The following is an 18,202-nucleotide window of genomic DNA, read 5'->3' as shown; positions in this document are numbered from 1 at the left end:
GATTTAATGGGCAGCTATGTGGTGCAGTGGATAGAGCACCAGGCCCACAGTCAGTAAGACTCCTTTTCCTGAATTCAAATGTAGCCTCAGATACTTACTAGCTGTGTGATTGATTCTGGGCAAGTCACCTAACCCCGTTTGCCTCAGTTCCTCATCTATACAAATGAGCTACAGAGCTAGTATCTTTGCCAAGAAAATCCTAAATGGAGTCACGAAGAGTTGGACACAATTGAAACAATTCAACAACAACAACAAAAATTGAGGTTTACTACACTTTAAGAAAATTGAATTAAGTATGTGCTAATGAAAATGGCATTTTAAAATTGTACTATACCTCCTAAAGTTCACAACTTTTACAGATCGCTAGAAGCACACTGTCACAGCTTTAGCAGAATAAATACACCAAAGTCTCACTCAAAAAAACATCAAAACCTTTGGTTTTGTATGTAGAGGTATTTTATTGCAAAATTATCAGGACGAAAAATGAATTTTTACAATAGGATTTACCCATGAACACCATCATTAAACATCTTAAAATATATTTGGAAAAGAATCAGAGTGCATTTCAACAAATATACCTTATCACAGAGGGGAAAGAGGAGCTCTGAGATAAAACTTAATTAAGAAACAGATATCACATTAGCCCCATTGTGAGTTAGTATCAGTACTTGTTTTTCCAAATAGAGAACTATAACTCATAGACCATTTATCAGTATATTTTACTTTTACTAGAATAAACTGATAGTGTTTTTGTTAATTCCATTCTTTTTCAAATTATAAATATTAGATCAGTGGATATTTTTCAACAATTCCAAAGGGTAAGCTGATTTTTCTTAAGTCTTGTATTACTGAACAGCAATGTGGAGGGGAAAAAAAAAAAGGTTTACTAGCATTTATTGCACTAACAATGTAGATGCCAAAAAAATGTCTATAAAATGAAGAGGTAAGTGTCTAGTTTTGCAAACAGTAACCATCCTTATAGGTCAGCATGATATTGCCTTTCTGACTCATATATCTTGCTTAAAATCTAAGGATCACTGTTATTTCCATGTATATGACTTAATAAGAATATATTTTAAGATTAGCTTGCTTTTCTTTTTCTTTCTTCTCTTTCTTTATGGCCACAAGGTTACCATTTAGTGCATTACTGATGGCTCATTGTGTCAAAAGAACTTTTTTTTAAAGAAAAGATACAGTAAAAATATAAAGACCTGGAGCAGAGTGGCATCATATGCCCTGCCCACTCTTATTGTACAGTTACTATAGTTATACTTTACAAACACTTTGCAGAGCACTGTATCAATTTTTATCTAACTCAAATCACCGAGCTAGCAAATGAAAAATTTATTTTCATGCCATACCCAATATGGGTGGTCAGAGTAAGTAACAAAGAAAATTGCTTTCTACAGTTTTTATGTATCAACTCAATTTGATACATGTATTTTCTAAGTTGCCACAAAATGCTTTAAAACCACATAGAACTAATTATGTACTTCTTTAACACAGGTAAAACCTTCCCCTGAAATTGAAGGAAGGCTATTTCTCCCTCTAAAGTTATTAAAGGAGCTTTAACATTTCCTGGACCACGGACCTCTAGGCTCATGGCTCCTATCTATTTTCAGGATATAAGTTATTAAGCAGTACAGTATTTTCTTTTAGGCTGGTTAGAAATAAGTGCAGTTTAAAATCAACTTTCTGAATGGAACAAAGGCAAAGTTCTTTTGCCTGATAAGAACAGCAGAATCAGACTGTCAAGAACACAATCTTTTATTAGATTAATGACTATTAAATTAATAACTTTGAAATCACCCAAGCCTTGTTAAATTGTTATATTGCACTTGAGAACAAAAAGCAAAACATTTAGTACCTATCCCAAAAAATTGCAGTACCCATATGCTCTTCGTGTTGGCATTCTATAAAGGCTTGCCCCAAAACATTTCACCAAGTGAAAAGGTACACTACAAAATTATGAATGAGTCATAGGCTTCTTCATTCTAGTATACATTTTTTCAACTGTTTCTTTTCCATGAGGAACTGTCTTTTGCATGCACAAGATTACCATGAACAGAGTACCTTTAAACAAGGTGGCATTATTGCTAATGATTGGTTACCAATGAGTATGATGCTAAAAAGAGAAAAACAGTCATGTGATAATAATAAGCTTCTTAGCATTAAGTTTTGTACCTTCTGAAGAAACACCAACCTACAGAAACCAACTTGATTTATGAAAACTAGCAAATGCAGCACTTAACACGACCCTCCCATCAAAGTCCTTTTTTAAAGAAATGAATAAATTTTTTTAAATATTTCATAATTCTCTCAATTCTGAAAAGCTAATTTTCTAATAGTTCATGCATTTTCTCTGAAAGTAAATGTTACCTTAATCAGTGTGATAAAAAGTTTCAAAACTGAGGAAATGTGATTTTTTTAAGAAAAATGGCTATTAACGTTTTTATTTTTCTAATGTCCCAAAATTCCTTAGAACAATGTCACCAAAATTATACTCTTAACGACTTATAAAGGAAAAAATGGGGGAGTGGGGAGGAAGGAAAAGAAGGGGTGAGCTAGTAAGAATATAAGCAAAAGTTTTTTATATAAAGCAATTTTTAAACATATTTAATACTTGGTCTTTTAGGTCATACTAAATGTATCTTTTTTGCCAATTAAGATTTTTCAAACTCATTATTATACTATCTCTAAGAATCAAATTAAACAGCATAGGTCTAAAATTGTAAATATCCATTAACAAAGTAGCATATTTTTTGGCAACACATTCATATATTTTATAGGATTATTATATACTATGGAAAGCTATATACATTCACATCATACTTTAGAGTAAAAAACCAATATTTAAGTTCTTTTTTAAAAATTTGTTTCAGAAAGAAATCTGTAAATCATACAATATTTTTAATTAGGTTTGGCATTTCTCCATTATTTTTTCATGAGTCACATTATTGCTTTAAGTTTTATTTCACTTTTTTTAAACTATTATCTCCAGTGTTAAAGGATCATCTAGTCTTTGCTTCTGCAATACTAGAATGTGCTTTAATTTCAGGCACAGGCCAAGAAGAGAACAGATTATAGCATGTCTAATTTAATCATTTCTGTGACTTTAAATGAATTGCCACATAAAAGATGGGGTAGTAGTAAATGGTATTAATCGTGAAAATGGCTAAAGTAATTGTTTCATGGGTGTCAATAAAATTCAAGTGGCTACATGGTGACAAGGCCTTAGGATATTTATCACAAATCATTTCTTTACAAAATATCAAGTTCATTCACAATATAAAATATTTACTGTATATGTAAGATCCTTTTAAAAATTGTTGGCAAAAAGGACTGCTTCAAAAATACATCTGATTTGAAATTTTTCTGCCAAACAATATGCTTATTAACATTGCATAAAGAGCTTCTCTAAACAAATAATTTGTATAAGCTTACCTATATGTACTTCAATTTTTGTGAATATAACCCAACATTATTTCATGTACATAAAATTATTTTTTAAAAAAAGCAGAAATGCTTTGAGTCTCCCTGTGAAACTTAAGGGAAAAAAATCTTGATTTAAGAAAGAGAAATATGTAACACTGCATAATGAAAACCAAACTTTACAAATGGTGTTCAACTTCCTTAATCCTAATTGCATCATCATAATGTCCTTACAGAGAGCAATAGCAAAGTCAAAGTCAACTGATATCATTATGCTCAAATCCTAAAGTGTGGTGAGCACATCAAAATCTCACTCATGAAGATTCACGATCATAGGGATTTGAAAATACAAGTTCCCTGCATATGCAGCTATCATTAAAATGCCTGGAAAATCAGCCTTATTTGTGTTTTTATATGGGGAATTTTTAAAATTGCCTTTATAAATTATTACATGTTAGGAAAAACTAAAGGTTGCTTTATAACTAATCTTAATCCTAGGAAAACACTTTACATTAGTAACATCTTATTCAAATAATAAATCCATTGGTAAGCTGGGTTGGGGGGTAGGGTTGATTCTGTTTTACAAATAAACATTTCTGCTTAGGAGGTTAGAATAAATTTAAAACTGAGTGAACTCATTTCCATTTATCTTGAGATTTTTTTTCTGTGTCAGTTTCAAAATATTAAGAAAATGTATTTTAAAGTAAACAATCTCAAATTACAAAACTGACTGAACCCAAACACTGAACTAATAACAATAAACAGTTACATCAACAATGGTGATCTTTTCATTCATAAGTTGACTAAAATTAAATAGCCATAAATATTTGATTGATTGGGAGTACATCCAAATTATTTAACTATGAAAACTGGAATAAAGGTAATTTGGAATGATTTAAGTTCTTATATGGCTTTAAGGAAGGTGATTGTAATGTAATTATTAAAATTCAAATACTGTAAAAAAAAAGTTTACAATTAGACATTTAATGTTTTGCTTTACTACAGATTGGCTGACTAAAGTGTTTGTCCTTGAAACAAAAGCAGTTTTTTAAAAATTAAAATGCAATAAAAATAGAAGTCTCAAACATTTTTAGTGATTCTGACTGCTACATTTATATCTAGTTAATTTATGGTCTCTAGAAAGATGATTGATGGAATCATATAGATGGTAAAACACTAAAAGAAATTCAAATAATCTTATAAGCCAAAATTCACTAAGCTGTGTCTATACACATCCATTTGTAGCTTGAAAATCACCTGTAGTGTAATGCTTATTAACAGTATGAATCTGTACAAAAGAAAAGGACGCTAAGGCCCAAATAAAGTCTTGTCTTAAAGAGAAAAACAAACAAAACCATTGTTAGAAACAGTAACCACAAAAGCTGCTGGTTTTAAGATTTCATTAAATCCAGGTGGCAATTCAAGAAATATCAGTCCAATGTGCATCAAATAGGGCACAGTCTCTTGAAATCTGATTATCAAAATCACTAAATAATACTTATGATTTCCACACATGTCAGTGCATGTGCATTACTAGTTGGATTAGGAACACGGTTAATATAAGAGATGGCTGACACATTGTCTCATTTTGTTGTTTAGAGCTATTCATCTATGCCAAAGGGTGTGATCAGCAGTGTAGTCATGGAGTGTTTATTCCTCTTGAGAGAAACCAAAATCCATAATTAAGTTGGCAATTCTAAAGTTTAAGTATATTGCATAAATTAAAAGTTGTTAAGCATCTGAAGTCCCTTCACCATTTTCATGAGGTTGAAGCTGTTCTCTTTCCTGTTCTTCCTGAGGTGGCCTGACACGTTTAAAAAACCCCATCTATAATTTAAAGAAAAATCAAGATCACTGCCAAGATCAAGAAAAGCACTATTTTTTAAAATGGAGATTAGTTTGTTTGTTTGAAGAGTACTCTATTTATTGAATTCTTGCCCTCTTCACCCATCTCCTAGATTCAAGTCCCAGATAAAATTCTACTTTCTAAAAAATGATAAAAAATGCTTCCAAAAGAAGCATTTCATGATCTCTCTTAATGCTAGTATTTTCCCTCTCATTATATCCAATCTTTCCCCACCATCAGACTATGAGTTTTTTGAAAACAAGGACTTTTGGGGTTTTTTTTTTTCCATCCCCAGAACTTAGCACCCAAGTGCCTGGCATATAGTAGGCACTTAAAAATGCTTGCTGACCTATTTACTGGAATTTAAATAATATGCTTTTTGCCTCACTAAAACATCATCCTTATAAAGTTTTCTCCTCCCATCCCTGCCCCTTTCACAATATTTATTACTTACCCTGTACATTACAAAGACCAGAACAGCCAATAATAATAATCCAGCTAGAACTGCTAAAATGATGACCCACAAAGGCACTGGCATGGGTGATGGCTGAATACCCCAGGTAATATTAGTGGTAACCTATTGGAAAAAATGCAACAAATATTAGAAAAATAATTGCATAAGATTTGCTTCAGGTGTTTCAATAACTTAAGTGTGTTATGGTATGAAGACCTCTGAGCATAGAATCACAGGAGAAAAGTTTAAGACCTAAATATGTACTGTCTTGCTCTAACCACATCAGTGTTATCTGATCTCACTGAATTTGCTTTCCTATTTATAAAATAGATATAACAATAATTCTATTACCTACTTCATAGATTTGAGGTGGGGAAGATGCTTTGTAAAGTGTAAATATGAATTGCTAACATTAGAAAGATAGGTAATGTGATTTCCTCCTTCTGCAACAGAGACTAGTAGGCTTGGAAAGAAATAGACTAGGCTTAATGATGTAACAGATTGTGGTAGCACATAGCAATTTCACTAAGAGTTATATGTACCTATACAATCCCGAAAATCAGATTTTAATCATCTTGGAAAGAGATCTCAGGTGCTTGTTACTATGTTTGCTGTACTGCTCTTTATTGTTTTAGTTGGGAACTTAAAATGTCAAAGTATTTGCTAAACAGTTCCCTGCTACTATTGAAGCAGCTTACTTCGAGTCCACACAATAATTTTATTCACAAAAGTATAAGCTACAGCAAAACATTATTCTGAAGTAAGAAAGGATAGTCAAGTAAAGAGTCAGGTTTTATTACTTGGAGGTAGGAAAGAAAAACAGAAATCGTTCTCAGCAACATAACAAAACATATACATATTAGTGGAAATGGTCAAGACAACGTCTTATTTTAAACAGTTCTTCTGCCACTTTGATTGTGTACATTGACTTCACATCCCCAAACAAGTTACTTACTAATGTAGAGTTGTGGATGTCATCAATAGGGAGATTCTTGTAGGGAAATTCTATGACATTGAATGAAGCTGATGACTTCAGGGAATATGAATGATTCTGATTTTCCTTCTGTGGGGAAAAATAATAGAAATAATATCTTAAGTGTCAAACAATTTTCATTTGAAAAAAACTTGCAAGATCAACGTGAAGACATTCTCTTTACTCACATTCATGAATGTCTCAGTCCAGAGCAGAGACTTAACATACAGGATCACACTCTTTCCCCTATCGAGGCGACCAACCTGGCAGACAATCTTCAAGCATTCAGCAGTCCCACATCCCTGCCAAAAACAAAATTGTTCAGCTTTCAAGAAAATTTCACCAGAGTATCATACAAAGAATAAATCTTTAAAATTCTGAAAATTAAAGATTTAAAATTCACATCATTCTTTCTACATGTAGGACAAATCCTATTATAACGAACCAGAAAAAAATAATTTTATACATACATACATACATACATACATGCTTGTGCACATATGAGAGATAGTGGAATATTGCTTACAACAGGGAGGCTACTGATCAGAAGACAAACTTTGCTATAGAGATTTCTCTAATGATAAAATTTCTTGTTAAAAAAAGAAACTTCACTTAACACCCACACAAAATATACTAGCTGTGTAACCTTGGGCAAGTTACTTAACCCCAACTGCCCTCCAAAAGGCAAAAAAAAGAAAAAGAAACTTCTCCCTGCAATATCAAAATATACATCATGATCACTTAAATATACTATATTTAGGTTGTATCTTGAAATACTTCAAAAAGACGTTCAACAATCTCTTGTAAAATATTTGAGCACAAGATAGAGAAATGGGTGGTGGCTAATTGTATAGTTAGATGGATTCAACGTCCCCCCACCCACACATATTTCATCATTCTTTTTATGTGTTTTCTTTCCCATTAGAATGAAAGCTTCTCAAAGTCAAGTACTATATCTTTGTTTTTATTTCTATCCCCAGTGCTTAGCACAGTGTCTAGCACATATAAACTGCTTAGTACTTATTGATTAGTCGACTTGATCTCATTGAACAACTCTTTCTAAAAAGTGTTTTTCAATGACTTAAAGAGAGATGTCAACCTGTGGGGAGATATTTACCAGAGTATCATAGGATCTGTACACAACGCCATCTCATTCACATGTTTATCAATGGCACGGATAAAAACCTGTTATTTTAATTCAAATATATGGTTGGACATGTTATCGGGGAAAAATAAAATACTAAATAAATACAAAAAACTCCCAAAAATTAAACTTAATTTTTTAAAAAGGACAAAAAAAGCAGAAATAGTCTGGAAAAAAAAGCCATTTAAATACCATCAATTTTGCTGAACAGTTCTCAGAAAACTATTTTGCAATGAGATCATCATAGTGTTTTTTGACAAACTTCAACTGTGTGACAACAAAATGAAAGCATACAAATCCAAAACAATACATAAATTTTGAAAGATATAAACCAAAAATCCACAAATATATGGTTGGAGTAAAGCATGGAAGAATGGTGATTATACTGACAAAAGTATTGTTGTTTACAAGTATCATTAAACATAAACATTTTGAGTTTAAATTTTAAAATGGTGTTATGGGCTAGTTTCATTTTAAGTGGCATAGTAAGTAGACTACTGAATCTGGAGCCAGAAAGAGGTAGTCAAATGCTGCCTCAGACACTTACTAGCTATATATCCTGTGGCAAGTGATTTAAACCACTAAAATTTTAATTGGAAAGGGAGATGAATAAAGTAGCAGGAGGTTTTGATGATTATACTTTTGCAGGCCTCTCCCTTCCCCTTCTGTCCTCTGTTTACTTCCCCTAAACAGTAAATCTCATCAGTAGATAACTAATCCTTTCCCCCTACCCCACTAATTAGTGCAAAATTCACCTTATTAATACCACCCCCCACAGACTGCTCTCCCCCCTTCCCTATGACTGGAGGGCTGGAGGGTAGAATTCCAAACTTCTCCCAATGCCTTTTTTATAGCGACAGAAACTAGACTCACTCAGCTCTGCATCTGTTGCTCCTGGTTTCAACACAAGATGCACCAGGTACCCCCAGATCTATTCTCCTCTGCTTTTCTGACTCCTTTTGTGTGCTATCTACCCACACCCCCTCAGACTCCTTGAGGGCAGGGACAGCGTCTGGCACATAACTTAATTTTATTGTACTGAAACGTTTATGGGACTGGAAATTACAACATGGCTTGACAGGGAGAAGTCTCTTTGTCAACTAAATTCACTTCAATAAAAATATATTGAGCACCTGTTGTGTACTTAATACTACCAAGACTGGGACTAGAGCTGTGGTTTTGTTGTTGTTGTTGTGTGTGTTTTTGGTTTTTTTGGTATAGGGGATTCTCAGGAGAGGAAATATCTTCTACCAATGTAGGCCAGTACTTTTTCTGCAACTACCATAACAGACGTTAAATGACCAGCACAGGGTCACACAGAAAGTGTGTGTCAAAGACTTGAATCCAAGTCTTTCTGGCTTTGAGCCCCACACCCCACCCTCCACTACTCCCCAGTGACTTCCAATTTGACACAAAAATAGGCACAGAAGTCAAAGGAAGAGTATCTAACATTAAGTAGCTTCTGATTAAATTAGAAAGGCAATAAAAATTATTAAATGGAGGCTATCTCAAAATGTAAAGAGCATTCCAAAGGCAAGAAAATAGCCTTCTGCTCTTGTAAAGAACTTAAATAAAGATTATTCAGGGGCTAAAATTACAGTTACATATAAGGGTGAGCCACTGGACATTAATATAAAAACTGGTACAGAATCCAGATACTATGGCCAATCAGATGGAAAGGAGACAGATACCATTATGTGTTTTTTCAATAAAAATGTAGTTAATATTTGAATGCCAGGAAGATTATTGGGACAGGAAAAGGTGAGTATGGTCATAGTAACATTAATAGGGCACTCAAGAGTTATAAGGTTCAGTGATGTATCACAGCATCATATTTATATTAAGGCTTTATTTGATGAGGGGAAGATGTTGAATAGGGTAAGACTATAACAGTAGTAGGAATTAGAAGATCTTCCCTGCTTTGAAAATACACTCTGTCCCCTAATAGGCTGAATGTAATCACATGGAGCCTGTGATGGGAGGAGTTTGCTGAAGGGTGGAGCAGAGCCCACCCCAACAGGAAGCTGGGAGTCACAGCAAGCTAGGCTGGGAGGAGGAGAGGACACATCCAAGAGAGTCAGAAAGGCTTGTGAATAAATGTTGGGTTTTTGCCACCTGCTATGACAGCTAGGCTTGTGTTAAGTTAGGGAAGGCTAAAGGATGGTGTGGCTCTCTGGGTTGTTATGGCTTATTAACATCTTTGCTACTATGATGGAATCAATGGCTTTGGGATTTGGTTTTCTGGTGTCTGAATAAATGTTTTCCTTCTGTCTTCTATACAGAGAGTCTGTTATATTTTTCGATTGAGCAACATGCAGGTATATTTATAGTGTTCGTGAGTACTGTGAATGTTGCATTGGTGCTACAGAGACCTAAGAAAAATTGCTGCAGTAGGCCACATTTATTCTCTACCCCTTTTCTGTGTTCTCTCCTATTTTATTTGCCCCAACCACCTAGTACCTTCCTGCTACTGTCTGGCTTTTTTCAATAAGTCTCCCACTGAAATATGCTACTCAGGTATTAAAGAAAAGGCTGTAGCCAAAAAGGTGCCTAAGAAAGGCTGTAAGAAAAGGAATAAAAATGTGGAATATGTATTACAGTATTCTGGAAATGTTACTTCATCAGAATAAGCTCAAAGTTAACTTACTTGATTGGCTCTCTGAAAGGTATAAGGACCTAACAGCATTTGTGAGTGCCTTGAGAGCGGGGACTGCCTTTGCCTAGCTTTATATCCACAGCATTTGACACAATGCCTTGCACATGGCAGATACTTAATAAATGTTCATGACTAAATATTGCATTTACACATTTGATCACAACTGCTATTATTTAAATATCTGTCTTCTTTGGAATTATGCCTATAATTTTGTACTATTGAAAGTAAAAGGGAGTCAGCAAAGTTCCCCAAGTACTTACCAAAGTGTGTACATCCCCTTCATTGGGAGGTAAATCTCGCCTAATAATGTGATGACTCCGGTCACCTTGTCCTAGGTTTGTTTCATTTTTTTCATCTATCTGAGGAGTTGAAATCTAGGATTACATAAATAATTGTGATAAGAAATTATAGTAATTGATGATGCTTTATATTGCATTTAAATTTTGACATAGTGAATAGTTACTAGCTTCATATTTTGATAAGAGAATTCACTACTAGACAAATAACAAAATTCAGGCAAGAAAATAAAGAATATGGGTGCACTATGCCTATAAGGACAAGGTATCCAATGACTCTGCCACTAGTGATGGCACGTGTCTGAAATCCCCATTACCAAGAATCTGAGAGTGGCATACCATTTGAGCTGGGAAGTTCAGAGCTGTAGTCGGGTTCAAGTTTACCATATTAAATCTGGCATCAATATGGTGAACCTCAGGTAGCAGGGGGGCCACCAAACTACCCAGAGAAAGCCAAATTGGCCCAAATCTGAAATGGAGCAGGTCAAAATCCCAGGCTACTGATTAATATTGGAATCAGGCTCATGAGTGTTGGCTGTATTTTAAGCCTAGGTGAGACTGGGGAGACCTAGGCTCTAATAATGATAATGATGATGACTAACATGTGCACAGAAGAGAAGTGGATCAATCATCGAATCTTTCCACTATCATTTGAAAAAAGTATAAGCTTCTGGAATACCTGATAAAGTCCAGAAGTTTCACGGTGCAACTTTTATTACATTTGGACTTAAGAGCCATTTTCTTCTTTCTCACCCTCAGTCTGCTTTTTAGGATACCTTAATAACTTGCCATTAGTTTTATTCAAAACAAAATTAGAACTTCTAAGTTACCAAAAGTCAATGTTGCCAGGAGCTCATTTCTATATTTCATCCAAAAGACACAACATTCCTGACATCATACTGGGGCCTTGGATCAGTCCTAGTGTATGTGGTGGGAAGCAAGCCACAGACTGAGTCACTGACAAATACTTCCTGAGGCGCCCTAGACAATCTGAAAAAGTATGGCTCTCTAGGGCTTCCTTAAGTCCAACTTTACTCAATTTACAAGAACAAACAACCCAACCCAGAATGCATCAAAAGCGAACAAAACTATTTTTACTGAGTTAGTTGGTACATTAAAATGTTATTTTACATGCATTTGCTCTATGTAGTTATAAAGATTTATAGAAAAATTCCACTCTCATCAAGCAATGGGTTTGAACAATATTACCTTAATTTTCAACGGGTTAATCTCCATATCTGAAGTACAGTTCATTGGTCCATCAACTTCAAAATGAAGGATATATAGCAAAGTGTTGTTGTTATACTTGTAAGGCCACTGAAGATTTAACATTGCCTTGCTGAATGAACTCGGACCATTGTTTCTCAGCTAATGAAGAAAAAATAGTTAAATGCTACTGTTAAAGATCTCCCCTCCCATGCATGTTGGGATTAATATTTGATGAATAATTTGAACACTATTAATAAAAATTAAAAGTAGAATTTTCTTGATGGCTTTAAAATTATGGTATTAATCTAATCATACAAATAAATGACTAATGACATCATTTAAAAACGGAATATTTTCTTTGTGAAAAACTTTTAAGAAGCTTTTTGTTTTTCTGTTTTGGGGAAGGAGAGTATAGACCTAGAATTTCATTGATAAAGGGATCACCTGTGGAGGTAATGCTCCTTATTAATACAGATCAGCAACTGTTCTGTGTGGATCTTAAGAGTGTCTAGAACACTTGGCCAAGGAGCTAGTACTATGTGTCAGAAGAGACTGAAACCCAGGCCTTCCCAATTCTAAGCCTAACTCTATACTATACCATGATGTTTATCTGACTGGAGTAAAATAAGTTGGTTTAAAGGAATACCTTTTAGAAATCATTTTAAAAATCACACATAACTATTTAAACTGATAGAAAATGAAACAATTGGGGTGGCCAGGTAGCACAGCGAGTAAGAGCACTGGCTCCAGTGTCAGGATGACCTGGGGATCAAATCCGGGCTCAGATACTCAGCACCACACCCAGAAATAACTGGCTGTGTAACCTTGAGCAAGTTACTTAACTCCAATTGCTTTAAAAAAAAAAATAAAATGAAACAATTAGTAAGAAAGAAAATCTAAGGATTCTGTGATGATTAAATTTTAAAGTGAAGATGACAAATACAAGAAATTGAAAAGTAGTGAAAAGATAATTTTTTTTTATTTCCCTACTAGCTAATGGTAATATTAATAACTAATACTGATGACATTTTAAGGTGCACCTATAACTGCAAACCTCATAGATGTGCTGCACAACAGGCCCAACATCCTCTTCAGTCTGTGGATTCTCCTTATGTTCCCAGTTTGGAATAGGAAGGAAGACATGATCAGGGCTTGAGACCCTAAACAATAACCAAAGAAAACTCAAACTTACTATGGTTATGAGAATCACACCATCAGTTTCTTTTTAAAACTATCCTAACATTTTTAAAGAATAAAAAGGCCTTTCTCAGGCCTTACATCCTCCACCTCTACTGTGTATACCTTTGCTCTGAGATGGCCTTCCATGTACACAATATATCTTTTATATGCACAGTTACTTGAACATTATCTACCTCATTAGACTGTGAGTTCCCTGAGGGCAAAGTGCGGCTTATGCTTCTCTTTGTGTCTTTAGCAATTAGCACTGTGCTTCACACACAGTGTTCAATAAGTGTTTATTGGCAGACGACCGAATAAAATGAAAGAATCTGGGAGGGCTTGGTGGTGAAGGAAATAGAGCACTGGCCCTGGAGTCAGAAGGACCTGAGTTCAAATTTGGCCTCTGACGCTTAACACTTACTAGCCATGTGAACTTGGGCAAGTCACTTACCCCCAACTGCCCTGCCTTCCCCCCTTCCAAAAAGCAAAAAATAAAATAAAACGAAATGAAAGAATCATACAAAAATGCATGAATGGAAAAATGTGAAATTAATTGCCCTCTATTAATCTTTTAAGTTAAAATATTAATTGATAAATAATTTTAATAGAATGAAGACATTTATGTCCTACCTGCTGCTATAATACTCTGCCTGCCACTTTCCAAAACAGTGACTAAGTGGATACACTGAAGCACATCCTAAAATTAACATATCCCATCTTAGAGTCAATTCCTTCTAAGAGGTGAGGACTTCAGTAAAAGGAACATTAGAAAATCATCCCATAGAACACGGTTAACATCTAATGTGAAAGCAATTACAGGGATTAGATTTTTTTAGTTACTGACCCTCTTATCTCAACAGCAGCAGAAATGGCGAGGTCAACTTGGTAAGATACCATTGGACTTACTTTGTCATAGAGATTAGAGCTAAAAAGGAAAAAAAAAAGAAAAAAAGCAGTTAGGCACTGAAATGAGCACACTTGTAATCATAAATTCTCAGTGACATGAGATATTCTGAGATCACTCATTAAAAATGAACATTATTTCAAACAGAGCCAAGAAAAATGTAAAGAGGACCTATAATTTCTAAAAGTATCTTAACTATAAAAATAATGAATTCCAATATTTTTCAAAGATTAAAAATGACTTGTCTTTTCTTAAAGGCTATACAGATAAGTAAATACATATCTATTAATTAAATTAATGTCCACTAATTTAACTGGACAAATTCAAAATTTTTATTAAGTGCCCACCATGGATGACATGATGTGCTATATGCATGTTAATGTGTATATTTATTGAAAGAACCAATTTAGTGCCACAGAAAATTTATTCCCATTAGTTATATTTTATTTTCAAGAATATTAAAACCAAAATAATATAACATCTATCTATATTATCATTTCATAAAAAACTAAACACGCCAAATTTAGTTATTTTTAATCATAAGTTCTCAGTGAAATTATTAGATAAATAGGAAGAAGTTGTTATCATTATTTTCATACCTCTGGATTTGTAAATCAAACTTCACAGAAGTATCTATCTCTGACTGCTGGTGCACACTGAAACGAAGACCAGCTAAAAGCTAGACACAGAAAAATGTTAGGATATTAAGATGAACTAGCACCTAATTAGTAAGAATTCCTATCTAATATATTTCTTAAAATTTAAACTCAAGTTTTTAAAAATCTGACAATATGTCTGTTGAAAAAAACCGCTTCCCATTTACTATCCCCCCCATAGAAACCTCCCTAATAACAAAGAAAAACAAACCAAACTCACAAACACATCAGTATTCTCAGTGTGCCGAATTCAACCCCACCTACTCAATATATGAATTTGAAAATCAGATTATTTTATGAACAAAAATAACTGTTCAAGGATATTCTCTTTTTAAAATTGATGTTATTTTCCCACCATTATATTTCTGCTCAGATAAGAAATCCTTATAAAAAGGATTTATAACATTTGCTGTTCTATCTTCAGTGGTTCTAGGTTTCATTAATGTGGACATCTCTCCATCACATCAGATCACATCCACACCTGCTTATCCTGTTCAACTCTTATCCAATTTCTCGCCCAGCTTCTCTGTGCTACTCCATAAAGGCTTTCTTCAGCATCTTTTTAACATTATGGGTCCCAGTGCAATCAATCATAAACATTTATTAATTGCCTAGTATATAAGAGGCACTATGCTAAAGCATTTCGGCTCTTGAACCACCCATCTACTGTTATGTGAACATCTCACTTTCTGTTTTGATTTTCTATTTCTTGAAAGACAGTCTTTACTAAGAATCATATTCTTCTTGAATGTAAGTAAATAGGTCACTATTGGCAATCAGCTACAACCTATTCACACACAAATTTCTCCATTAAAGTTTGGGTCACTTGTAACTTTGATTCTTAGAGAGAGAGGTGTTCCAAGATTCACAATGATAAAGGCATTCATAGAGTAGGGCAGGGGATAAATAAACATTGAATTATTTATTGATAAATAAAAGTATCTATTAGGTGCTTACTATGAATCAGGTGCTGTGCTAAGCACCAGGTCTTCAAGGAGCTCACATTTTAATGGGATAGAAAATATGCAAACAATGATTTATATACAAAATACCTAAGAGTGACTATGGAAGGTAATATGGAGGCATTAGCTAGATATGAGGAAGAGGTAGGAACCTGGAAAGAGCTCTTGCAAGAGGTAGGATTTAGGTTGAGTCTTGAAGGATCCCAGGGAGGTCAGGAGGTAGAGATGATGAGGGAAAGGCATTCCAGCCAGGGAGAAAAGCTATTTAAAAGGCATGGAGGGAAAGATGGACTGTTATGTGCACAGACTAGCAAGCAGTTTGGTATTGCTTAGTTTGTAGAGTTCATGGAGAGGAATAAACAGAAAGAAGATTAAAAAGGCAGGAAGGTACAGGGTTGGGAAGGATCTACTGAGTTAGCATCTCAGTCCATGTATCTGGGACAGGTATTGCAATGGACTATAGATTAGACTAAGAATTGAAATAGGAAGGAGAGAGAGTTGGAATGAATTTAAGAAACTGTGCTTTTAATGATCCCAAGCTGTTCTCTGGCATAAAAAAACTATCCTTGTAACAAAAATGTTTCCTAATCATGCCATATGCCATATCATAACAGGCCTATTCCTGAAATTACCAAAACCTGGGATTCACTAAATTAAACAACAGAGGAACAGCAAAACATTAACTTTTTTTCCCCTCTATCTTAATAATGCTACAACAGGATTCAAAGCAATTATTTTTTAAAGGATTGAAATGAAAAACTGAAGTATATCTTTTATTCCCTCATGCTCCAGAGTCATGAACTAACCTGACTCTCATTGGTCTTTTGTCCTGAAGCTAGTAAAGTGTCTCCTTTGGGCATTCACAAAGTGCATATGGAGAAGGGACACCTGGATTCTAGTTCTGGTTTGTCGCTATCTTGCTGTACGTCCTTGTACAAGTCCTTTCTCTTTTATGGCTTCAGTTTCTTCATATTTATCCCAAGGGATAATCTAGATAATCTCCAATGTCCCTTTCCAATCTAATATTCTATGCATTTGTGTGCCAAAATAAAATGATACATAGTCAAAGGGTACAAAAAGCAAACATAACACCCCCACAACCAAGATCTATTAATGTTTGCTAGAATGAATTTTGGGGGACACACACATTAACTTAAAAGCTTCACCCTCTCCCCATTACAGTGGAGTAAAGCAAGCAAAGAAAGAAGAATACATAAGTAATTACCACAGCCAGGCATAGGGCTAAGCACAAGGATGCAAATACAATTAAAAAAGAGAGACAATTCCTACCCTAAAGGAGCTTACATTCCAATATGAGAAGACAACACACAAAAGGGACATGAATGGGATGGGAGGGAGGAGGATATGAAGACGCTAGTTTGAAGCTTCAAGTTATGATTTAGAATTCAGGAAGCTGGAAATTAGAAGCAGAGCCAGGAAAGGAAAGAAGGAAGGTTCCAGGGGGAACTTACCAGTGGGAGAAGAGAGGCAGGGAAAGGTAGCAGAATTCTCAAGTGTAAATGGAGACATACCTAACTCCAGTCTCAAATAAGCAAAACTCAGCCAAAAAAAAAAGACTGAAATAATAGCGTATCTAAATAAATAATCGTACACATTCACATGCAAATGCTTGAAGAATCTTTGATTCAACTGGGGTAAGAATTCCTTCTATCTATGTATATTACAACCCGCTGGAGACTCCTGAGACATGGAGGGGCTAAATGATTTTTCTAGGCTCATAATGCTAGTAAATATCAGGTTTATGACTTGAAGCTGGCACCTTAGAGACTTATCCATCAGCTGCTCTGCTTGGTTTCTACTCCAACAACTTCATGCCTTCTCCAGGGTAAGCCCATCACCTGAAATCTAGTCATGATGGAGACTGATCCCATTTTGATACTCAATACCTATCTCAGAACCCTCAGCTGCCTCTCCATTCTGACTGGAGAGTTAGGGGGAGGGGAAGAAGGGAGGAAGGACATGGGTGCAAAGCACTAAACTCCTCCCAAAGTGTTCTTTTATAGAAGGCCCAGAACTTTCCAGCTACATTTTTTACTTTCTGTCATATTCTATGCCTGGTTTCAAACCCACCACCCCTCCCCAAAACTTCCACCTGCTTAGGACAGTGCCTGGTACATAGTAGGCACTCAACAAATCTGATGACTACTACTGATAGACTCCAGGACCCTATCCACTACATCGAGTTATTTTTCCAGGCCTCTGAGGCATTCAGAAAATATTTCACTTGCAGGAAACTGGTATTGACCCAAAGCACCCTGTTCCCTCTTCAGGGAAAAAAAAAATTAACTGAATTTAATGGAATTTAATTAGGTTATCTTACTTTAGTTCCAGCCTTCATGGGATTTCCAAGATCACATACCACCTGGCGTGTTTGATTCTCTGTCTTAAATGCACAGGACAGCCTTGACAAAGTCTACAACAGGACAAAGAGGCTTAAGAGACAAAATATTCAACGTAAGCCCGGACCACG

At 34.8% G+C, this 18,202-nt stretch overlaps 1 protein-coding gene and 1 long non-coding RNA gene across 2 annotated transcripts in view; one reads left to right on the top strand and one right to left on the bottom strand.

Moving 5' to 3' along the window:
* The window catches only part of LOC138143314 (uncharacterized), a 358,919-nt gene that overhangs the window by 135,776 nt on the left and 204,941 nt on the right, over window positions 1-18,202 (top strand). The window lies entirely within an intron of this gene.
* Window positions 434-18,202, bottom strand: part of ITGAV (integrin subunit alpha V) — a 116,244-nt gene continuing 98,475 nt past the window's right edge. The window contains exons 21-30 of the mRNA XM_069064512.1: window positions 18,053-18,145; window positions 14,693-14,772; window positions 14,034-14,114; window positions 13,065-13,170; window positions 12,011-12,169; window positions 10,766-10,879; window positions 6,894-7,007; window positions 6,688-6,795; window positions 5,733-5,855; window positions 434-5,259 (exon numbers count right to left, since the gene is read on the bottom strand). Of these exons, the coding sequence (XP_068920613.1) occupies window positions 5,164-5,259; window positions 5,733-5,855; window positions 6,688-6,795; window positions 6,894-7,007; window positions 10,766-10,879; window positions 12,011-12,169; window positions 13,065-13,170; window positions 14,034-14,114; window positions 14,693-14,772; window positions 18,053-18,145 (1,074 nt within the window). The 3' untranslated portion in view covers window positions 434-5,163. The remainder of the gene's footprint in view (window positions 5,260-5,732; window positions 5,856-6,687; window positions 6,796-6,893; window positions 7,008-10,765; window positions 10,880-12,010; window positions 12,170-13,064; window positions 13,171-14,033; window positions 14,115-14,692; window positions 14,773-18,052; window positions 18,146-18,202) is intronic.

The sequence above is a fragment of the Petaurus breviceps genome, unplaced genomic scaffold (genome assembly GCF_028583685.1).
Source record: "Petaurus breviceps papuanus isolate PSGF00001 unplaced genomic scaffold, PetGlider_PUasm1.0 90638, whole genome shotgun sequence".
Taxonomy (NCBI): domain Eukaryota; kingdom Metazoa; phylum Chordata; class Mammalia; order Diprotodontia; family Petauridae; genus Petaurus; species Petaurus breviceps.
This window is presented reverse-complemented; position numbering and strand designations above follow the sequence as displayed.